The sequence below is a fragment of the Nyctereutes procyonoides genome, unplaced genomic scaffold (assembly GCF_905146905.1).
Source record: "Nyctereutes procyonoides isolate TBG_1078 unplaced genomic scaffold, NYPRO_anot_genome, whole genome shotgun sequence".
NCBI lineage: Eukaryota > Metazoa > Chordata > Mammalia > Carnivora > Canidae > Nyctereutes > Nyctereutes procyonoides.
In genome coordinates this window covers 22362751-22386257 of record NW_026575048.1, presented here as the reverse complement: position 1 = coordinate 22386257, position 23507 = coordinate 22362751, and the positions used below count along the sequence as shown (strand labels likewise).

Here is a 23507-nt window from a genome sequence, read left to right as displayed (position 1 = left end):
AATATGTGCAGTGAAGTGCAGAGAAGTTATACTTCAATAAACCTGGTTTTTAAAAACAGGTAAGTATTTGAAAAGCTATGTCCGAAAAGGGGCACAGCCATCGGAGGTTCCTGTGGAAGGGGTCATAAAAGCAGTAACTGGTAGAAGATGGGTATTTTAAATCTTCACCTGTCCATGATGAGCTGGGCACATGGCCGAGCACACATGGTACCTCCCCTGCCCCTATTTTCTCATTTATATATCCAGAATCACAGCCCACGGATTATTGCTATTGATGCAATACATTGGGAAGCTAGAAATCAAGCCTGTCCCGGGTAAAGGGGACCCCAGAAGGGTCTATTACCTTCCAGTAGGCTCAAGATGTGAGAAGGGGAAGTCATGGGTGATAAGCTCTCATGAGTGTGAGGGGAAGTTAGGAGTGCCCACTTCCTCTCCTCTTCCCAGCTGTGTTCTTCACACCCTACAGGCTCAGAGCAAGTCCAAACTCCCCGGTGAACCTTCTCTCTGAGCACCTTTATCCACCTCTTCTATTTCCTTTTCCAGTCCTGGAGTGAAGAGCACTGCTCTGGAAGTTATGAGTTTTGGGTTCTCCTCCAGCTTGGTGACTAACTTGCTGTGTGAGCTCACCCAGGTTACCGAACCCTGCTAGGGTCGAATTTCTTCATCTTTCAAATGAGGAAGTTGGACGACAGGAGTCCTGGGGTCCCCTCTGGGTCTGCACCTGTATTTGGGCTGCCCAGCCCACACGTCACACTGTTCTCTTTCCTACTACTCGGAAATACAAAGTCACCGCAGTCTGCACTGTTGCCATATGCAACACTTTTTTTCTAAAGTTACTTCCTGTTTAGTCTCCTTAAACTAGACAGCAAACTCTTTGAATAGGCAAGGAATTCACCTTTTGATGCTTTTATATCTTTTAGTAACTACCTTGGGGCTCAGTCTTTTGCAGACTTCTGTGACTTTTTGCTTACTGAGTGATGGAAGTTAGATGTTGAAAAAAACTTTGAAACTAGGGATGCCTGGGTGGCTCAGTGGTTGGACATCTGTCTTCGACTCAGAGCATGATCCAGGTCTGGGGATTGAGTCCCACATCAGGCTCCCCACAGGGAGCTTTTCCCTCTGTGTCTCTGCCTCTCTTTGTGTCTATTAGGAATAAATAAATCTAATCTTAAAAAAAAACCTTTGAAACTAAAATATTCCTAATGACAAATATTTTTGGGGGGTACATGTATTAGATAATATACTCTGTATTTTCTGTAGGTCATTAATCTCATTTAATTCTTATGACAACGCTGAGAAATAGTACTATTATTATCCCAAATTTATGGATGAGGAAACTAAGACTGAGACGATAAGTGGCTTGCCCAAGGTCACAGAGCTAGCAAGTCTGTGGAGCCAGGATCTGAACACAGACGGTCTGACCCCAGGTCTCATTATCCCAGTTGCCCTTCTGTGGTTTTTATCTTTCTCTTGAGGGGCACTCATCCTTATCTGGCACCATACTAAATGACACTGCAGAGAGAGGAGGGTTACAGAACAACTTTCAAACCTTGCTTACTTAAGTCAATGGCTTACTCCCCTTTCCCTTATCACTGGACATCAGAGATGCTAGCAAGGAGCTGTGAGTCTCAGCTACCTCCCCACCCTGGCTCCTGGTGGAGGCACCGAGCAGCACTCACAGGAGCAGATGGTAAGAGAAGTAAAGCAAGAAAGGGGCCGAATGTCAGCAGGCTGAGGAATCAGCCCCTGATTAATAGAGCCGGGCTGTGTAATTAATAGTAGAATGATGGTGGTGGTGACAATGACAGCAACAACAGTGATGAGATGTTGATTTTATGGCCCTGTGAAGCCCAGCTCTTTTGCAGAAAAATAAGTTCTTCCTGCTTCTGACGTTGAGGAACTGCCCTGGCTTCCTGTGGCTCAGAGACTCACTCGGAGCGTGGGGCCCTCCTTACCACGTCGGAAAGGAACGCTCCGTGTAAACAGAATGAGTCAAGCCAGTGTCGTTTCCCTGGTGATCTGAGCGCAGCAGTCCTTCTACAAAGCAAATACCCAGCACACTCTGTGCAGAAAAATCAATGAACTCTGTCAGGCATTCCAGCGTTAATGATCTGGGTTGTTGTCAACAACAGAAATCGGAGTGAAAACAAACAGCCACCATGCTGTTCTGGGGGCCTTAACATCTAACCCCCCAGTGTCGAAATACAGCTCTCTCAGAGTCAAGGACTCTAGGTTCCGAGGTGAGGGTGGAGAGAGGGAGGGTGGCTGTCCATGGGGCCGGGCTGTGAGTTCTCAGCAGGCTGCACACTGGTTCCCAGCCTCCCTGGGGCCAGGAGGTTGGCTGGAGTCAGCGGGTGCTCCTGCTGCCCTGACGGGGTGACAGCCCAGAGGGCCTGGCCTGACCCTGGCTCCTCTGACAGCCTTGGACCATTTGGGAAACCTTCTAAGTCTCAGTGTCTTCCTGCTGGTACCCCCCTCAAAGGTGTGAGGATTCCAGGAGGTAACCCACGTGAGGGGTCGGGCACGCAGCAGGGCTCTGTGCACAGCCACTTTCATGGCCCATCTGGGGCCAGGCTCCCAGACAGCACCCTTCTCTCTTCCTCCCATTCCCCACCCTGATCTCTCAGGCTCTCCTCTGCCCCCCCCTGTGCCCACAGCTACTCACCTAGCTCTGGCTCCTTCCACGGCTACATTCAGCCCTGCTGTCTCCTCTAGAGTACCGGTGGAGAACCCGAGGATGTGAGGGTTGAACTTCTTCAAAATGTCTTTTAAAAGGGTGAAGCAGACAGCAAAGGTGAGAGGGGATGGGGGCCTTGGGGCTCAGGGGTGGGGTAGGCTGATTCTGGGTCTTTTCAGGGCTGGCTGACTTCCCTCGCTGCAGATCACCTTCTCAGCCCTTGCTCAGGGTGGGGGGAGGCCCTGGCCCAGCTGTAGCAATGGCACTTCTATGTTGCTACTTACTGGGCAGTGTGGTGTGGGTGTCCAAGATGCCGTCCCCTCCAATGCTGAGAAAGAGAAAGCACATGAGTTAGGATGACCCTGGCCTGCCACTCCATCAGCCATCACATTTCCAAGTCAGAACATTTCTGAGTCTGCCCCCGGCATGTGGTTCCCACCATGCTCAGGACTGACAGGAGCATCGGGGAGCCTCCTTGCCTCTAGGGCCAGAGCCTGGGAACCCAGGCTCATCTCTGGAGGGGTGCCCAGGGGAACATCATCAATTGAAAATGAGTGGAGAACATCCTCACCTCCAAGAGAGTCCCCTCCAGGATGTGGGTAGGTCGCTGGAGTTGCTTGATCGGGCTCCAAATGCTGTCTATGAAAGGCAGAGAGAAGCCTCCAGAACTGTGCTGGGCCCAGGCCCAGGCCAAAGGTGCTGAGAAGGGCCCCCAAGACCCTGGCAGAGCAGCTGGGACCTGGATTTATCTTTTCTGAGGATGGTACCAGTTTCTCCAGGCCATGTGATCTCTGCATTGTCTGGACTCCCCCCTCCTCTACTCACAACTAGTACCTAAGGCCTGGAAGGACCAAGATTCTTCCCTCCCAACCTCTCGAGCTTCCACCCTTTCTTTTTGTCCTCTGTGCTACATTCCTAGGTGAGGCTTTCACCTCCTTGCCATGGACAGCACTCTGGCCTCCCACCTGACCCCACAGTCTCCATCTTCTCTTCCCACTGGAGTGCCCACCAGCTCGCCTGAGCCCACCTCTTTCTTCACATCCCCAACCCCTGCCAGGTTTTGCCTTTCAGTGGGTCTCTCTTACCCATGGGTCCAAGCCAAACCATTTCACTAACATTCTTAATTCACCATAGTCTGTTTCCCATTTCCGTTCCCTAGTTCAGTCTCTGCTTTCTGGTCCACACAAACCCTCAGGTGTAAGCAAATCGATCTGAAGCAGGAGGGCCTTGGACCAGCCCTACTCAGTTGCCACCCATTCTATCCCTTTTGTGAATGCTGAGCTCCCTCCTTTCCAGCCCTTAAATCTCTTCCTTCTCCCATCCCTTCTCAGCTTCTATCCCCTGTATGTAGCTTTCTCTAAATGCCTTAACTTAAAAAAAGAGAAATTCCTCTTTGAAACTTACAAAATACATATTCACCATAGCTAGTGAAATGATACAAATATTCCTTTAAACATTAATAATCTACCCCTATCTTATTCATCTCACCTTCTGCCACAGGTTCTAGATCCTTTCCTTGCCCCTTACCCACATGTACACATCACCAGAGCTAATTAATGCTTAAGACCCTGGGCTATATCCTCCCAGAGCTTTCTCCACGTTTATATCAAAATTAACCATGTTCACACACACATGGGGAAGTTGTTTTTCTAGAAACAAGAACCCGATCTGAAAAGCCTATGTGTCACCTACATGATTACATATCTCCTTCTGCATAAATTGCTTATTTTCCCAGCTTGACAAGTTTCTGAAGGGTTATGACTACATCTCAGAATTATTAGCAGAATGTCTTGTGCAGAGCAATAGCTACATAGTTGGCTAATATAATCCGTGTAGAGAAACTACACCATATGTAGGAATTGGGCTCCTTCTACTCTAAAGAACACATCTTGAAATGGGGTGAGGAGGCGCTGGGCAGTGTGTGGGTAATCTCCCACCCCCTACTCTGTGAGCCTGGGTAGTTGGAGATGATTTTCCTGATAAAGGCGGGCATACTCAGATAAATCTGCCATAACATGCAGATGAAATGCTTGGAAACAGCGGGGAAGCGGGGATGGAGGGGCACAGTGTCATGGAAGAGTTGATATTTGAACAGGTCTGTCAAAGGGCAGAGGGAAGAACATTCTAGATTGCCCAGTGAGGTTTTGTGGCTGCCTGGTTGGATTTCAGTGCCTGACACAGGTAGGTTCTCAATCTTGCCAGCTAAATGCTGAACGCAGAGCCAGTGTGGAGAAAGAACGCATTCAGTGCAGGGCCTGGCTGGGTTCCGGGGTGCCCAGGGCCCGTCCCAGCTTGGTACTCACAGTCAGCGCGTCACCCATGGCAGCCACCACTTTGATGTCTCCTGGCCGGAGCATGTGGACTAGGGGAGATGGGCAAAATGACAGATGGTCACGGGGAGTCTTCCTTTTAAAGTATACGCTTGCCTAGGAGTCAGATTCTGCTCCAGTCCCATAGGCTTCTTTCTAACCTAAGGTTTAGCCAATTTGCCTCTTTCATCCATTTGGAGCAACCAAGGCCCTAAGATAATGGACTTGATGGCTACTGTTCATTGTGAGAGGAGCCACATTCACGCTGGGGTGGTCCAGGGAAGTGCTAGCTGCGGGAGTTGTGAGCACAGGCAGATGGGACACCATCCCTGACTGTACCTTCCCTGCTGGGGGAGGAGGCCTAGGGCCTGCCACGGGGACTAAACAAATGGAGACGAGAAGTGTGAGCTGTGGAGAGCCCAGGTGGTCGCAGGCTAGCTTCTCGTGGGCGGCCCACGATCTGGGCTGCATTGCATGGGAATCTGCAAGTTCGCCTCAGGGCCCTGAGGTGTGTCTGTCAGGTGTCCCACCAACTCAACACTTAGCCAAGTCCTTAACTGCAGGGGCAATGATGATGTTTTCACTCACCTGAAGTGGGGACACTGTTGGAAGGAGTCCACTCTGTACACAGGAAGTCGCTGCCCCAGTTCTAAATTAACAGGAGGAAAGATACAATGCCCAGCACTCATTGCGCAAGGAGGATAGCTTGAGAACAAGGAGAAGTAACTAAGGAGTTTTTGGTGGAGGCTAGAACTATGCCCCCCTAGGGATCATGTGTGGGCAAAAACTGTTCATTGTAGATGGTCTGAGAGGGAAATTAGGAGAAACTGGGCATCTGCCCGCCCCTATGCACAAAACACATTATACGTGGGGCACACGTATGCTGCTCATACGGCTTTTCCCATCTCAACTTACATGGAGCTGGCAGCCAGAGCAAAGGGATGGGGGAAGAGTGAAGTGCTACATGGGTGATCTCCCAAAGGAATGTAGACTTGGATGCCTCATAGAAGATCACACATAGGTTTTGGTGTTGCTGTTTAACAATGAAGCTAATGGACACTGATTATAATGCTGGGCTGCAACAAAAATTGGAATATTTTTAGGAAAATACCATGAAATTTTTATGATTATAAAACTCCTGGCTTTTGCACATCTTCTATATACATGCATCTACGTTTTTGTGAGTTTAACTTAATAGCCAACCCGTTCCTTATGTGTATATAAGTTAGTGCCTATGTAGCCTGGATGCCTTTAGTCAGATTCCCTTGTCTCTTGGATGCAGAGCACATTTTCCAGGTACTGGAGGAAGGGATGAGGTGGGAAGCAGAGGCACAGAAATGACCGGTGTTAGTAAGTTGGAGGAGAAATAGAGTCTCTTCCCTAGAGTCCCAAATACTTGCATGTCCCCAGGAGGGGCTGAAGGACAAGCCCAGTGCTGAATGCTTTGCAAGCAGGTGATAACTGCGACTGATTCTCTGGGGATGTGATTGCCAGAGGCTTTGGGAACTCATCTCTTCTGTTTAGTCAGAAGATGTTAAAGACAAGCCTTATCAAAAAGTCTCCTCCCCCCTCACCCCCCAGAAAAGTCTCCTCTCCCAAGGGAGCAAATAATGAAATGCCCTTTAAATATTATTTGCTTGGAAAAATAAACAAATAAATATTATTTGCTTGGGATGCCTGGGTGGCTCAGCAGTTGAGCGCCTGCTTTAGGCCCAGGGCGTGATCCTGGAGTCCCGGGATCGAGTCCCACATCAGGCTCCCTGCATGGAGTCTGCTTCTCCCTCTGCCTCTCTCTCTCTCTCTCTCTCTCTCTCTCTCTCATGAATAAATAAAATCTTAAAAAAATTATTTGCTTAATCTGATATACTTTAGTTTATTCCAAGAGATTGTTCATCAAGCTGATGTGGAAATTCTTTTGAAATCAAGAACACACTTGTGTGCAGGCAACAAATATCCAGGGAAAAGTAGTTGAAAAGAAAAAGTTCCATAGCCGTGAGCATGAGAAGTATCTCAGATATCTGGTGAGCCAGAGACATGCACATCCCATGCAGATTAAGACACAGGTTGGACTTTGAGCGTGCTCCTCTGTTGTAAGGGGAGAAGCCCACCCTGTACTCTATAGCAGTGTACCCAAATCCCCTGGGAGGGGGTCTTGATGTTAAATGCAGATGCTGACTCCATAGTCCCCGGAGGCGAGGCGGTGCTCAGGACTCTGCATTTTTAACAAGTTCCAGTTGATGTTGCCTGTCGGGGGCTACTTTAAATGGGAAGATGTTAAGCGACAACACCTTCTTGGCCTGGGTTTTAACTCTTAGCAGCAGAAGTAAAGGTCTGCGAGTCTGTAAGATCTAAGAGGGTGGGCAGACACCCACTCTGCTCACCTTGGGTACCCAGCACTTGGCACAGTGCCTACCCCACGTAGGAACCCAATAAATCAATAAGAGGGTAAAGAAAGAAGTGCTGGATTGACAAGATGCAGCAGGCATTTCAGTTCTAGTGGATTTGGTCCATGGGTTGCCTGGGACAAGCCCTCCATTGGGCTGAGAGAGGATCCAGGAAAGCCGGGCAGTGGTTTTACCTCAGCCATGAAGCTCTCATGGCTCATTCCCCAGAGTTCTGCATCTAACAGTCCTCCAATGATTGCATAGAAGTTAGTCTCATAGTACTTCAGCTGGCTTATAAAGCTCTGTCCTCAATCATTCCTGCTGCTCTCAATCCATTTTCCACACTGGTCAGGGAGATGCTTTAATAAGGTGTACCAGGTGGTGTCCCCCTCTCCTGGGACCTCCAGTGGTTTCCCACATCTTTCCACCTGAAGCCCCACCTTCTTCCTCAGAGACTGAGATTCCATATGACCTGGGCCTTGACAACCCCTCTGATCTCCCCTCCCCACTCTCCACCTTATTTGCATACCCACAAGCCACTCTGACCTTCTTTCTCTTCCTCTAATACCCCAGCTGAGTCTCACTTCTGAACCTTTGCACTCATACACCTGCCTGGGACTCCACCTCTGGCTCTCCAGATGGACAGAGTCCTCTCATTGTGCACATCCCAGCTCACATCTCCCCTCAGAGAGACCTGGCCTGCATAGCTCGTGGGAACTTGCCATCCCTCCTTTGGCCCATCATGCTTTCTCCCACCACCTTCCTCACAGCTGTCCCCACAGCTGAAATGGTCATGTTGAGCTATTTATTGGATGCCTCTTCCAGCAGACTGTAAGCTCCTTGAGGGGTAGGACTCATCATCTGGTCTCCTGCTCTATCTCCCTGGAACACTGCCAGTATGATGACAGAGAAGATGCTCAGTATGGAATGACCTCTAACTTCCCAAGAATTCCCACCAGCCCCTAGCACGAGACTGTAAATACCATAGGTACTTGGCTGAAACTGGTGATTGAGCCTCTGTCCTGGTGGCTGACAGCTCTGGTCTGGAACGGGCCTGCACTGTAAGGCCTGTTGTGGCCCAGGATCTCTCAGGGCATCTTTGGAATAGCAGTCACTAAAGTCATGGGCTTTGCATCTTTTGGGGTTCCTCAGAGCTAGAACGGTTGACTTGAACCAGACAAGCCCTGGGACCCACCTGGGGATGTGTCAGCTTCCTACTGGGCCAAGAATGAAGATTCTTCCCATCAGTTTCCACCTTGCCAGAAGTTACAGTGCGTCATACCCACTGCCTCCCCCTCACCCCTTCTTGAAAAGCTGAGCTGCCTAATCAGGAATGAGTTCTGTGCAAAGGTTGAAGAAAACCAATCCACAGGCACTTCTTCTAGTTGGTTGCTGATCTCAGGAAGCACTTGAGAACGTGTTAGGACAATCCTGGGATTTCATGGTTCAGGAACTTTTTTTTTTTTTTTTACATTCCAATTTCTAGTACGTAAGAAAGGTACATTTCTGCTTAAGCTCTGTACCACACCCCTGAGTCACAGGCAGGTAGAAATACTTTGTTCCTGAGAGAGGCAGATGTGTGTCAGGTTTACCTCAGTGGCCGGCTTGGTAGGGTAGGTATAGTTGCTGTTCCGGGGAGTTCTCAGGAAGGGCTCATTCTACAAGAGAACAGAAACCGCAGGGAGAGGTTACCTGACAGCATCGAAGATTACTTAGGAAAGGGGACTAAGAATCCTGTCATCCAGATTTATTTAACTTTTCTTTCTTCCTGCATATAAATAGTAAGAATCATATAAACATAATTTAATTCATTCTCTAGAGGGTTCTACATAACAGCTCTGGCAAGGGGGGCACAATAAATGGCCTCAGAAGTGTTCCATGTGTGTTCTACTCAGGGCTCTAGGGTTTGCCTTTTATCCTAGCAATGGAACATCCACCTAATCCTCAAAATGAGCTGTTTTCTTCCCTTCACAGTCTTTCTGGCAAGAGATTCACACCATGGCATTTTTGTCTTTTCTGGAAAATATTATCTATATAATTTTTTTTTTTTTTGCCTCCTCAGAACTCTGTGTCTTACTCTCTTTCAGGTTAGATTCATATGGTTGGGTTCATAGATTTAGGCCATGTTTTTATTGTGAAACATCTTCGTTCCCTACCCACCTACTTCACGATCGGTTTGCTCCTAAGCCCAGTCAAGATCAAGTCTATTCAGTTGCAGGGGAGGGTTAGTTGTAGTAGGAAGAAGGAAATGCCGGCAAAGGAGAAACTGGGGAAAAGCAAGGTAATGAGAAAATATGAAAATGAGATGAAGCAAGAAAGCATTAATAAGACTGAGACCAGGAATCAGCAAGTGACCCTGGGCTGTCAGCACTTTGACAAGATGTGCTCAGTGTCTAACATTTGGGAATAAAACGGGAATGAGAAAGAAGAACTAAAATGTTGGAGCAGAGGGCACTGGGGATCAGATACAGGACCTGAAAACTGATTGCCTGTGGGCTCAACCTAGGCAGGAGACATTTTGCTTTGTTCTGCTTTATTTGGGCCTGGTGTTAAAAAAAAGAAGGATGTGGTGGAGGAGGAGAGAAGAGTGTGAATGCTTTAAGAAGTCTTCAGTTCGGGCCCTACCCCTTCCACTGGTCCCATACACGGTGCTGTTCACCCAATCATGTTCCTGCCTGGCATGGCATCTGAGCTTGCAACCTGCCTCTCCCGAGAGCCCCCATTTTATAGACAGGGAGCAACTGAAGCCCGGACTGGGGGAGGGGCCAGGTCCAGGAGAGAGCAAGTAGTAAGGGCCTGTCAAGTCAGACCTTTCTGGTTCTACTCCTCACACTGGAGTCAGGCCAGTGAAGACGCTTGTTGGGTAGGCAGAGAGTAAGAGGAAGAGGGGCTCAGCCATGGCCTTGGCACTCCCAGCCCCTGGTACAGGCCCTGGCTCCCTGAGACACCATCCGTCTCTCCTTTCCTCTGAGTCCTGGCCTTCAGAGCTGAACCTCGGGCCAGGGGAGTACTGAGGGCCAAGGGCGGGAAGTGTACAAGGCCAAGGAGCACTCACAATGGCATGTCACCGTCGCTAACTGAGCAGCCCCCGTGAGCATTCCCATGTGAGGAGGGCAGTGTGGGAGCATTCTACAAAAAACTGACCCATGTGTGTAAGCCCCCATGTGTTCAGGGCCCTGCCCCAGGTGCTAGAATGGAGGATAAAAAGAGGCTTACAAGCCAGTCGGGCAGCAAACATGAGATGCTAGGAGGCCGTGAAACCTTGGGGACCAGCGTGTCCAGTAAGTGCAGAGGAACAGCTACAAGATCTGGGGACATACATATCTCAAATAGGAGACACGGCGCATGGAGTGTCACTCATGATTGTTCTCCCCCTTGTCAAGGGAGCTCTGCCTGGGAACAGAGGGCTAGTCACAGAGTGGCCAGCACCGGAAGAACCAGAGGGCCAAGACTCCCCCTGCCCTTCCAGAAGCGCTGAAAGCCAAACTGGGGAGTCTATTTGGTCATATGACCCAAGGGTTGGGGGAGGGGTCCTCAGAGAGAGGAGGCCAAGTCGAAGGGGTCAGAGGTTAGGGAGACACTGGAATGCTGTGGGGAGTGAAACCAGAGCAGGAACAATGAGAACAGGTCAAGGGCAGTGGCAGATAAGTAGTCTGGGGTGCTGGGCGTTTGTTTCATTGACCATTGGTTGACTCCACGGTGCATGTGTGAGTCAGAGTGGTTTAGAAGGGCCTAGAGTGGAGCAGTTAAAGTGGAGAAGAGATTCCAGTTAGTGTGAGTCTCCTAGACTAGACCTGTAACCACCAGTAGCTAGAAAGTGAAGCCGATTGAATGCCAGCACAAGGGAGTGTTTTCTACAAAGACGGTGTGGCCGGCCTGGGTGGTGACGGGTGGTGGGGGGCAGTGCCAGGACAGCCACCTGATGTGAGTCAGCAGTGTGAGTCAGTGGCCTGTAACAGGGAAGGTCATGTTCATCTTGGTTGTGTTACTAGGTGTGCAGTTCTGTGGTGAAGGAGTGGCGTTTTTCTTCTGTTCTCTGCTGCTCAGACCACACTGGGAGGGTACAGTCGAGCCCAGGCACCAATCCCAAGGGAGCCTCCATTCCAAGCAGACATAGGTACTACACGAGACAGGGCTTGGAAGGCTTGTCTGGGATAGATGGTTGAGGGCCCTGATAGGAAGGCACAGGGGAAGGGCGGTGGTGGTCATGGGAAGCAGGCTGTAACAGCATGGAATGCCCTCTGACACTTCTACTCAATCCCATCCCACTCAAGCATGCTGGCTCATGATCTCTTGGGCTGATCTTACAACCTGTTAATGGGCAGCCCCTTGGCATTTTGAAAAATGCTGCTCTGAGAATATGGAAATTCAAGTTTAAGACTGTGGTGAGGCCTCAGGAGGGATGTAGTGGAGTAACTCAGCTATTGCAGGACACACGACTCCAAGGCCCTCCCTGCTGAGATTCCTCAGGTCATAGAATTCTCTGTCCTTAGGATGGGAAGGGCTATGTGACCCTGACCCTGACCGTCAGCACACAATGTGATGAGGCTGTGGCCTGGGGTGGTGGCAGTAGGAAAGGGGCAGGGGACAGGTGGGAGTGCTAGGGGGAGTCCTGTCAGGGCACCTGATGTCCCATACCCGTGGAACTGTGGAAACCACCACCTTATGAACAGAAATAGGGAAGTCCTAAGGATCAGAGAATTTGTGGAGAGAAATGCTTCACTCCTGTTTTGACACTTCTTGTTCAAAAATTACTTTTTGAATGGCTGTTTGTTGAGTTTGGGGTGATGGCGGGGTGAGGCAGGATAGGAGATTTAGAAGTCCAAAGCATTCAAAAGGCAATAGCGTCCCCCCCATATGGAATGCAAAATACAAACCTTGCTACACAGTAAAGTCAGTACAAGGGAGCCCAACAGACCTCTGCTTTTTCTCAAGATGAAAGACTGGGTGAAGCGGCACTTAAAGTTATCTCAGTTTCTCTCTTTCTCTGTGCCCCGCTCAGGACATCTCTGTCTGGCTCCCTGCCGTGGCCGATACCCTGATAATACATTGAAGCTGCCTCCTGGGCAACCTTGCACCATCCAGGGCATCTCAGGGGAAACCTCTCTTGCAGGTTCAAAGAACAGAGCTGGCGTCTGAGAGAGGAGACGTGAAGGCGCAGGTTGTCCGATGCATGGACATTCCCCAGGCCGCCGGGGAACCGGGCCCATCTCAGCGTGAGGGGACGCGGAGAGAGACCAGAACAGAGGTGGGACAGGACGCTGGGAGCATGTCCCCATTGTCGAGACCAGAAGGGACAGCGACTAGGAGAGGAGCTCCATAAGAGTGGCGACCTCTGTGACCGGCAGGGATGCATCTCAGGGAGGAGGGGTCCCCACCGACAAAGGCTCCCCGAGGAGTAAGAGCAGAGAGAAGGCGTGGGCCTTCAGCTGGCTTCCTCTTAGCCCCAGGAGGAGCCGCAGCCCGCTGCCCGGGTTAGGGAAGGCGTGGGCAGAGAGGCAGTGAGGGCAGGAGGAGGACAAGAGTCACAGCGCACAGGGAGGCTCATCAAAAGCTGGCGGGACCGTCATCGGTCTGACCTGAAAGTCTCACAGAGACCCAGGGAGCACTGTGCAGGGCCCGGCCTGGCCTGGGCCTAGGGCAGGGGAGGAGCAGGGAGGAGGCTGAGACAGCTCTCCAGTGCTCCCATCCGTCCGGGCCCCCTCCTCCCCGCTGGGTCCTGCCTGGTGCCTCTATGTTTAGACACAGCGAGGACTAAAATATGTGCTGCCTGGCCCCTGTCAGCTCACACTGAGATGCTGGTGGACTTTTATAGAGCTCTAAGGCGCACGGGGGGAGCAGATGGGACGGGAGGAACGCAGAGTGCTGCTCTGCCTGAGGTGGTGAAGCTGGGCTGGCCAACAGATGGAGCCTTTTGGAATGGGGTTGCCTGGCAACCGCTTCTCCCAGGCTGGGCTTCTGTGGTTTCGGTTTTGAGAGGTTGGCTTTTCTCTCCTCTGCTTACCAGTGGCTCAGTCGGGCTCCGTCCAAAAGGAGGAGCAGAGCCCGCTGTGGCCTGAGATGCTGGTTGGAGTGGCACCTTTTTTGGGGCTCCTTGCCTGATCTGGGGCGGAGAGTGACCCAGGTCACCTGGAGGCCCACGGTGATAGGCCTCTCCCTGACCCAGTGCCTAGGCTCCAACCAGGTACTTAATAAATGTTTATGGGGAGGAAGAGCATGGGACGGCCCCCTGGAGTGGGTTGTTAATACTTTTACTGTTTAATGGAAGGAGAAATGACAGATTGGCGAGGATTTTCCACGGCTTATGTTCACTCTGGCCATACGGGTTGTTAAAACACCCGAATACTTACCTCCAGTATGGTTTACAGCCACTGCTTTGAGTCCCCGAATGCCCCCCGCCCCCCGCTACCCAGGTCACCTGGCCCCTCCCCTAGAAACTCCTAGACATGCTCAGGATCTAGTAATTAAACAGTCCACACCTGGCACAGTAGGGCCCCCTGGGACGCTGTCCCAGTCCTCTGGCCACATCTGACCACTGGACTGGAGGCATCTATGTCACATCATTTGACTATTCTTTTGCTGCAAGCCCTAGACCCAGCAACTGAGCCCTTTGCTACCACGGCCTTGACTTCTCCCTCCCTTCTTCCCACGGGCCCTGCTCTCCTGATGGTGCAGGAGGCTGGGCCGGGGGAGGCAGCGGATAGCAAGCATGGGTGTGGGCAGGGGTGCCCACTCTTTCTGGAGCCCTGGCAGACACAGGGGGGAGCTGCAGGTCCATTTCCATGCTCAGCCAGGAGGGCGGGAGAGGCTGAGGCAGGCTGACCCAGGAGGGAAACCCAGCCTCCCAGACGGGGTCAGGTCCTTCTGCTTTTTACTGCTGCTGAGGGCCCTCTGGCTTCAGCCTTATTTGGTTAAAAAGCCATTAAGACAGGGCCTAGGAAAGGGAGCTGAAAGCAGTGGGAACATGAACCTGCCCCCACCCTAGGCCTGAAATCAAGTTTAACAACCACTTACATTTTCCTCCTTAAAAGGAGCCCTGAGCTGAGTCCTCGCCCCCATGGCAAGGCTGGTCCTCCACACAGCTCTCTGGTGCCCTGTGCCGCTCTCCTCTTTGACCCTGTCCCCACGGGGAACTCGCCATCCAGGCTCTAAGACCACTAACCACAACTTCAGAGCTAGCTGGCTTCTCACGGAGGCTTCTGACCTGCAGTCAGACGTGCCCACCGGCCCCAAGCACTGCTGCCCAAATGAGCCTTCCTGCCACAGTTCCGGCTTCTTGGCCCGCCCGCCCCCGCCAGCTCTCTGCCTAATCCGCTGCCTCTGCCTGGGCTCAGGCTTCCCTTCCACCTGCTTCTCCCATCCTCAAAGAAGTGCTTCTTCTGCATCCTCTCCTCTCCTCAGTCCCTGTGGCCTTCCTCCCACCCTCTGAAGTTCTCCTGTGCCCAGCAGGGGAGCTGCAGTGCAGGACCAGGGCAGGGCCAGGTCTGAGCTCTGGTCTCTGGAAGGGGCACAGAGCAGGTGCTCCCCCATTACCTGGGTGGGGCAGGAGAGGGCTATATTTGCTGTCAGGTCCAGGGTTTCCGTTTTCCTTCCCAGTGGTTCAAGCTACAGAGGAAGAAAAGACAGACCAGCTGAAGTGAGCATTCCCTGGCAGCACCTTGGGGTGGAGACAGCTCACAGCCTGATGGCAGGGGCTTTGGCCTCCTCTCCTGCTGTGCTAGGGGACACTGGACAAGCCCTCTCCGCTTCTCCAGGACTGCATCCTCAGAAACTCCTAGGACTCGGCTGGCAGGGCTGGCAAGAGCCTTAGATAACATGGTTTACGTGGCCTCGCCCAGCTGCTGGCACACAGAAGATGTTGAACAAGCATGAGGAGGTCTGCTGGCATTCCTCAGGGAGTCCCTCCTCCCAGCTCAAAGCACAAGGAGATCCTGGAATCCTAAGGACTCCATATTTTCGGTTCTATAGACTTCTACAGGGGTGCCAGCCACTGCTCCTTTATACCTTACTCACAAAAAGAATCCAAGAACAAGCATCATTCCATAGGGGATGGTGCTCTGCTAGACTAGAGCCCCCCAAACCCAGGGATATCCCACTTATGTTACCATATTGACCCAAAGGGCTCTGGAGAGCTGGGTGTGGAATTTCTGACTTGGGTGGAGACAGTCTGGAGCGAAGAAGGATGTATCCAGGCGTCCATCCTGAAAGAGAGAAATGGATTTCTTCACAATCCTGTTGGTACAGTGGGCAGAGAGAGGGGCCACAGGTGGTCAGCCTGACCTCTGGGATTGGCCACACAGTGCCCCCCTCCCCCTGGAAAAACTCTAAGTCACTGGAAGGTAAGAACAATCCCACAGACTAATAGCCATGGGTGACTGCAACCCCCCACCCTCCTTTCAGGCCCTATAATTCCCCTTTTTAAATGTTTTTAAAAAGCATCATATTTATTTTTAGGCACAGTTGTGCAATGCCCTAGCCATGCCACTGTCCAGGGGATGAGATCCTAGTCCCTGAGGAAGTCTCAGCCAACCAGCAAGGAAAAGCTACTTCCCAGCCCTTGGCCAGCTGGTTCCAGTGGTCTCAGCGGGGACAATGGGGCAGAGCTCTGGGGACAGGCTTGGGCAAAGGTGACACCAGGGCAGCTGCCACCCTCAACTCTCTGGAGATGATTGGGGTACCCGAGGCTGCTTCTAGCTTCCATTCAACTAGGTGAGGCCCATAGAATAGAGGCCCAGGTGGAGAGAACCAAGTCCCCATCCCAGCGTGCTCACAGAGCTCTTCTGCTCAATGTTGTCAGGGGGAGAACATGGGCAGGGGCTGCAGGGCCCCATTACCCTCTAGCACTTCAGTGGCATGTGGGTGGCAGAAAATGAATACATCTGAAGTTGGATATGTTCAAATCATGCCTCTCTGTCCCTTATTCCCTATATTTTTGAGGAAGGATAGATACTTCACACTTCTGAACCTCTGTTACATGGGGCTGAAGAAGGTCATTGTGAAGACTTTGCTTAGGGCAAACACAGGGCTTGGGACGTAGTAGGTGCTCAACCAAGTGGAGGCTGCTCTCAGTGGTCATGGGAACATCCCACATCAGGCTGCCTCTAGGAGCACAGCTCAGGAGTTCAAGAGGGGCTGTGCCACCAGACCAGCATCTAGACAGCTGCCAGTGTCTTTCCCCATCGTAGTCACAAGCTCATGAAAGCCCTCAGCATCTCTGCCTTGAATTTCTTCTTCCTCCTTCCCAGGAGCCCCAGTGGGGAGGGCAGCAAGCATACCGCCAGGATGGGTAGCTGGATGTTGTGGAAGAAGGGCTGCAGAACCACGGAGAAGTCCTCCCGGGTGTCATAGCGGCCTGACTCCACCAGGTCCCGCATGCTGTTCTGGGGACACACACAGGGTTATGTCAGCACTGGCCCTGGGTAGCCTGAAAGCCCAGGGTTAGAGAGCCAGGGAGCAGTGGCTAGCACCCCTGCCCTCATCTTCCTACACAAGGGGGTGACTCAGACCTTCCCCTGAGAATACAAACACATGAGGTTGCAAACCTCTTTCTGGAGAATTGCAAACAGGTTGGTTCACCTTTTGGATTTGCTTTTAAGTGAACTACAAGCTCTGAAAGGTGAGGCAGGAAGTCCCACAAAGGAGAAGAACCTGGAAAGAGTCTTCAGAGAGGCCCTGGGGGTTCAGGACCTGCAACCTCCCTTATTTGCATCCTGCCTGTTGAGACAGGGAGGCTGGGGGAGCAGTGGAGGCAGTCGGGGCCCCTGGGTGCAGGGAAGAAAAAGGCCAGCCCCGGGGGCACCCAGAGCTACTGATCTCTTTAGGCCAAGCACAAGATGAAGCCACCAAGGGCACACAGGCCACAAAGGCTTTTCTACCTGGATTCCTTTGGGATCACTCTAACTGAGGCTCTTGAGACACTTCAGCCAGATGGGGCAGAGGAAGGGCTCAGATGGTGACATCCCTCAAACCCTGACTAGCTCTTCCCTTCCCTGAGTGTGGGGGTGGTGATTGGGTAGGGGGAGAGGCCCCCAAAAGGTGCCCTTCTTGGTCTCACCTGGTAGGCTTGGGTGATGGCCTCCAACCTGGCCAGCTCTTGGGAGCTCTCTCGAGGGGTCAGAACGCAGTTACATAAAACGCTGCACAGAGATAGGGGGGTGGGAAGGAGGACCCAGGGCTGAAGCTCTGGTCAGAGCTGGAGCTCTGGTCAAAACTGGTTCTGCTGCGTGGAGTGACTTGCTTGAGCCCTGGCCTGAGAGCAACTGTGCGCTGAGGCCCTGGTGCACAGTCTCAAGGGGCAGGTCCCAGGGGTGTGTGAGTGAGCTCCCCCTCCTACTGAGAGAGTGCGAATGCTGGACGGCAGGCTCTAGGCCTGCAGGAAATTATGCTGAACAAATGAACTTAGGTGATGAAAGGTCAATGTTTAATTTCTCAGGATAAAATTAAAATGTATCCTGTGGTATTGGATACCACCTTGTATTTGGAGGTCTCCGATGCTCATGCCCTCAGATGCCTACTTAGTTCACATTAGTGTCCCACCTTCATTAGGAATTGTCCATTCCTAATGAATCTGAATGAATTTCATCAGGAATTATTTCAGGCTCATGAAATATATCTAACGTTCAAACAGATATGACCTCTAGAGCCCTGAGAGTAGTGCCGGGCACACGGTAGTTTCTGTAAAACTATGTGTTAGAGGAATAAATGTACATATAAGGTATGACGGTTAATAAAACACAAACCTGTGCACTTCTTACCCCACTTAAGAAACAAAACACCCCCTTTCTGAAGTCCCCAGTATGCTCCTTTCCCATAAAGCCAACTGAATGATGTGGATAGTTTCTCTACTTTCTGTTTCAATTTGACCGTATACGTATACAACCCTATGTGTTTCCCCTTTTCAAGAGCTGGGCCATGTGGGGTCTCAGACACTGGCCTTTGTCCCCGTTCTGACCCTCTCCCCTGTGGCTCCCATGTCACACAAAGCTCCATCTCAGAGCTTCCTCCTGGCATCCTGAGGTTGGGTAGGTTGGGGCCCACCTCCAACTCCTCAGAAGGGGGTGGTCCTGACATATGCCCCCCTTTGCAGACTTGGACACATGGATACACCAAGTCTCAAAGACCCCGAGGAGTCACTATGAGAGCTAGACCAGGAGATGGGAGTTTCTCTGGTTGGGGGCAGCCAGCCCCTACCTACCTGGCCTGCTGCACAGGACACTTGTCTGGATTGCTCAGGAACACCTGTCTCAAGACACTGGGGCTCATGAAGTCCACGAGGTTGACCAGGGCTCTGGGCACCTAAGGGCAAGGCTGCAGGTGAGAGAGGGGGCTCTGGGGGCTCCTTCCTCAAGCTGCCTTAGGATCCTGAGAAGTAGGAATTAGCTCTAGGGTCCCTGTGGAACTCCAGCTCAGTTGTCCCTGAGTGGAGTTTTGGGAAGGCGTCTACATAGGATCACTGCCTACACAGGATCACTGCCTAGGGCCCCTGCAGGCTATGCCACCCACACTAGCTGCAGCAAGAATGACACCTCCTGGCATGGGACAATATGGCAGATGTGTCTAAATGCTGACAGTTCAGCTCCATTCAGCCATCAGTTAGTGAGCTTCAAATGTGCTGAGCTAGGTGCCCGATTTGCCATTTCCCTCTAGCCAAACGTGGACCATCTCTGCTGAGTAGCCCTGGAGACTCAGCCACCCAGAGAAGCGTGTGGGAGTTGGAGGGCTCTCCCTGGGCAGCTGGAACAGTTTGCCTAAGTCAGGAGTTGAAAAAGAATAAGCTCTTGGGAGCAGGACCAGAGAGGGGGTGCTCTAGATACAGTCCATGGGATAGTGTGGGGGGCCCAGCCTGGGAGCCACTCTGCTGCTGCCACCAGGGAATGTGTCAGGTCATGGAGGGGACAATTAGCATACCAGCTGCCTTCTTTTCATCAAGCCTGAGATCCTTCTGTGCTGATTCCAAATGGAATAGGCTTCCTTGGGGGTAGACCCCCCAATCTTTGGAAAGGGAAGGAGTCCACACCCTTGGCTGTCTCCTTCAGGGGAGGGCACCTCTCACCTTCTTTCCCCAACCACCTTTACCTTCTACATGCATGTGTCCAGCTTGTCAGAGCCTCTACCCACCTCTCTATGCAGGACATCCAAGGCATTGCGGAGGTGGTAAAAAAAGTTGGCTGCAGAATACAGATTCTGGAAAGGCACGTGAGGGAGAGGAGGAGCTGGTTCAGAAGAGGGAGCAGTGGGGCCTTCAACTTCAACCCCTCTGGTTCCATGCCAAGGACTTCTCCTCCCTCTGGCTTCTGGCTGTGACCAGCTCATCATGTTAGAACCTGAACAGTTGATTACTGGCTATTATCAAAGATGGGCCAACCAGAAGACTGGAACCTTCAGCCAGAGCTTTAGTTTAAGGGTTGAATGTGTGGGTCCTCCATCCTACTGCTGGGGTTTACATCTCCCCACTTCCTGAATTCTCAGAAATTGTAAGAGTGGAGCAGAAGCACCATATCTGCCACCTGCTACCTCATACCACTTGGGACATGGAATTAGAACCAAAAACCTGAGGGTCATGGTGTAAGAGGAAGCACGCGCGCGTGCACACACACACACACACACACACACACACACACACACACACACACAGGCTTTGGACAGTCCCAGGGTTGGTTCTAGAGACTGTTCTCAGAGAGCACATCTAAGGTCTTTTGGTCAATATCAGGAGCAATGAGTAGGCCTGGCTGCCCCCCTTACCGAGTCTGTGCAGTAGTCACATAAATCAGTGCCTCCAATCAGCACTGTGATAATCTTCCAGTCCTCTTGGAAGTTCACTCTCTATATAGAAGGAGGAAAATGCTTGATGATTTCCAACAAACAAACAATGCCACAGCTCTAGGAAATCCATTCAACCCTCTAGGACTTCCTTGCCCACTCAAAAGAATAGAATCTGAATCTCAGAGCTGAAAGCATTTTAGAAGCTTATTTATGGACCACAGAACCTTAGCATCAGGAGGGACTTTCAAGATCACTGTGATCAGTGACAACCTAACCACCCACACCCCATCACTATGGACATAATCTCCTCCAGGGCCTCAGACACGGGCTGTCCTACCACAGCTTAAATGCCTCTTATATTGACAGTGGCTCACTGTTTTCATGGCAGAGCATTCCATTTGGGGACTTCAGTGGGTTAGAAAATTAGTGTTTAAAAATAACTATAAATCCGACTCACATGGTCATCTTTCATCCTCTGCACCAGAGTCTGGACTTGGCTCATAAGTTCCCTGAGAAGGAGAGGAAATTGGTCCTATTAAGGAATAGTGTCTGGATTTTTTCTCCTAAAGGCTCTGGACTGGAGGTTTCCATGGCATTATCTCCATTGTGTGAACCACCAGAGACCCCAACAAAGAACTATTTGTCTGGTCCAGAGAGTTATTACAACAAACAACTCTTTGCAAAGCTAATTGTCTGTCCTGAAGCTGCAGTCGAGGGTACTGTCAATTGTACTTGTTACTCATGGTCTCCTTTCAAGGACTCCACATGCAACCTGTCTTTTAGGATTCCATGCTAGGAAACCATTCATCTCCTTTGAAGGACTGGTATAGATTATGAAAGTAGAGTCATGACAGTTTTAGCATGCTTCCTCTTTTTCCCCTGGCTGCCAGGAAGCTGACAGTTTGATGTTCAGGTATAATAATCACAAAAATGCTCATCTTGACCCACTCCCCACCACTACTGGCTATGATTTTTCTCAGTTACGTACAGGTTACTTCCATTATTTTTTTCATTAACTTAGCCAGATGCTTCTTTTAGAAAGAGGTGGGGAATAAATATATGCTTACACGTGCCTGCGTTTATAATTCATGGGAAGGTTAGGTCTCAAGCATTCTGAGCTCCCCACTAGTTCAAGCCCTCGTTATAGGTCTGGGTGAGATGGAGCCCTGGCACGGTGATTTCCTGGGACCTGTGGATGGGTCCATCTGTCCTCAGGTGTTTCTGCTGCCAAGAAGGGTCTTCCCAGGTTGGAGGAGCAGGTTGGAAAAGCTGTGCCCATCAGCTAGAAGAGTGTGGGCCTGGGCTGGAAGGTGCCAGCGTGTTGGAGACCCAGATGGCTGGGCCTAGAACAAGGAAGCTCAGGCTGCTGGGGCTGCTAGGAGCAGGGTGAGGGACCTCCTGAGATCACCATGGGGAATTAAGTAGTCCTGCTTCAGCTGCTTCTGGGTTCTCAGTCGCATTTCCTACTAGCTCCATAACAGGGCTAAGGTCAGGCTATAACGTGTTGCCTCAGAAGCCTCCAGGGATGGAGATTCCCACTTGTTCATTCACTTTTTGGCACTCCCTGATCTTTTCAGGGAACTGCCACTTGTGAGGCTTTGGAGAGCAAATCTCTCTAGCACCATTATGCCATGGTGAGTATTACAAGTTGGATAAGGTTAGTAAGTTAGTTGAATGATTAGAACATGCTGCCCATGAAGCAAGGTCAGGAGTTCAGCCTCTAGGGACATGCCTCCTGTCCCAGCTCCAGCCTCTCTGGCCGCTCTGCTACAGCCTTAGTCACAGGGGCAGCCAGGGAAGAGAATGGCTCAAGACCTCTCAAATCATTGCTGCAAAGGGAGAAATGCCCCCTTTGCATATGGAGGTCAGTATTACAATCTTAAAGGGGACTACATGCCTCCCACTCTCTCCCCCCACAGGCCCCCCTCCCCCAGATGCCTTACTCAGCCTTTGCTCTAGGAACAGCCTGATTAAGGAATGCATTTGTGTCATTGGCATCACCCGTGCCCACCGCGTAGCCTGTGAGATTTCCATTAAACTTCCGAAGGATATCTGGAAGAGAAGGGGAGGAACAGGACACAGGGAATTTAAGAGGGAAGGGCAGGCTCCTCAGAGTAGACTTTATTACTAAGGACATGCAGCCAGGGGAGGTGGGGAGGGAGAGGGTGTGTCTGGCAGGAATTGGGGCTCTCTGAGAGGAAGTGACCTGATGACATGGTGGGCCAAGGCTGCGAGCCCCTCTCAGCTTCCCTCCTCTCCCCTCCTCCCTTTCTTCCTCCCTTCCTTCACAGTACAGGGAATGTTCACCATCTCATCTGATGGTCTCTGCACCCTCTGGGCCAGTTGAAAAAAACCCAAGGCTCAGAGTATTTGGTGACTTGCTCTAGGTCACTTGGCAAGCACAGAGAAGAAGCAGAGCTTGAACTCAGGCTTCAGGGCTCCAAAGAGAGTGTTTACGATACCCCCTTCAGCCACCTGTCAGTGAGCCTCTCCTCCAACTCAATGGTAGTATGCAAAGACTATTTCCTCCTTTCTTAGCTGAGAGATACTCTTAGAAAGGGGGAGGGTCAGGTGGAACCAGTGAACAGACTCAAGCTCCTGGTGGGTACTTACTCGGTAGGGTGGTCACGTTCTCCAGGGAGCCGTCCCCTCCTGAACTGTAAGGAGTGAGTAAACCAGTGAGAGAGAGTTTATGAAAGAGCACCCCACCTTTATTAGTGCCTATGCCATCTGGTGCCTATAAGATGTACCAGGCCCTCTGAACTCTTCGTATTGGAGAAACTCTAAGTATGAATTCCCTAGACAGCTAGTTCCACCCAAGTCCAGAATTTGAAGGCAAAAAAGAGCTGCTTCTTTTTCCCACCGAGTCAGGAAGGAAAGCACTTAGCTGAGGATATACTAGGTGCCCAGCATGTACTAGATTCTCTACATTATTACCTAACCTCCTGACAAAACAAGCTTCTGATACAGATGCAACTATCCCCATTTGACAGAGGAAGAAGCTGAAGTACATTGGGGTTAATTAGCTTTTGAAACCAGCTTGAGCTTGAGCTGCAAACTTTTGGAAAATGGATTAGCTCTCCTCTGCCCAGTGGGGAGCTAAATTCCACTGGGAGGTTCAGGGGATGGCCTCTCATTGCCTTCCAATGCCCAACCTGATTTTATGTACTTGAATCTAATTTCATGGTGCTCAGGCTAACCTTAAGACACACTCAAAATTACATTTCCTTTCATGCATTTAAATTGAATACATGTGGGAGGCCAGGAGAGAAGTATTTCTATTTTAACAAAGTCCAATGTTCAAATGTATTTACTGTTTTTCCTTTTTTCCTGCACTTCCCTCCTCAATGCCAGCATATTATTCCAGGTCAACAG

The 23507-nt window shown here is 51.0% G+C and overlaps 1 protein-coding gene across 5 annotated transcripts in view; it reads right to left on the bottom strand.

Annotated features, from left to right (window-relative positions):
* Nucleotides 1-23507, bottom strand: part of PLB1 (phospholipase B1) — a 139453-nt gene that overhangs the window by 15553 nt on the left and 100393 nt on the right. For all 5 annotated transcript variants that reach the window (XM_055327243.1, XM_055327241.1, XM_055327245.1 and 2 more), the window contains 16 exons: nt 22746-22789; nt 22076-22184; nt 20590-20641; nt 20112-20192; nt 19488-19553; nt 18565-18665; nt 17425-17506; nt 16646-16750; nt 15476-15571; nt 14904-14975; nt 8963-9028; nt 5575-5635; nt 4981-5039; nt 3249-3316; nt 2962-3005; nt 2666-2765 (listed from right to left, as the gene is read on the bottom strand). In XM_055327243.1, coding sequence (XP_055183218.1) covers nt 2666-2765; nt 2962-3005; nt 3249-3316; nt 4981-5039; nt 5575-5635; nt 8963-9028; nt 14904-14975; nt 15476-15571; nt 16646-16750; nt 17425-17506; nt 18565-18665; nt 19488-19553; nt 20112-20192; nt 20590-20641; nt 22076-22184; nt 22746-22789 — 1206 coding nt within the window. The remainder of the gene's footprint in view (nt 1-2665; nt 2766-2961; nt 3006-3248; nt 3317-4980; nt 5040-5574; nt 5636-8962; nt 9029-14903; nt 14976-15475; nt 15572-16645; nt 16751-17424; nt 17507-18564; nt 18666-19487; nt 19554-20111; nt 20193-20589; nt 20642-22075; nt 22185-22745; nt 22790-23507) is intronic.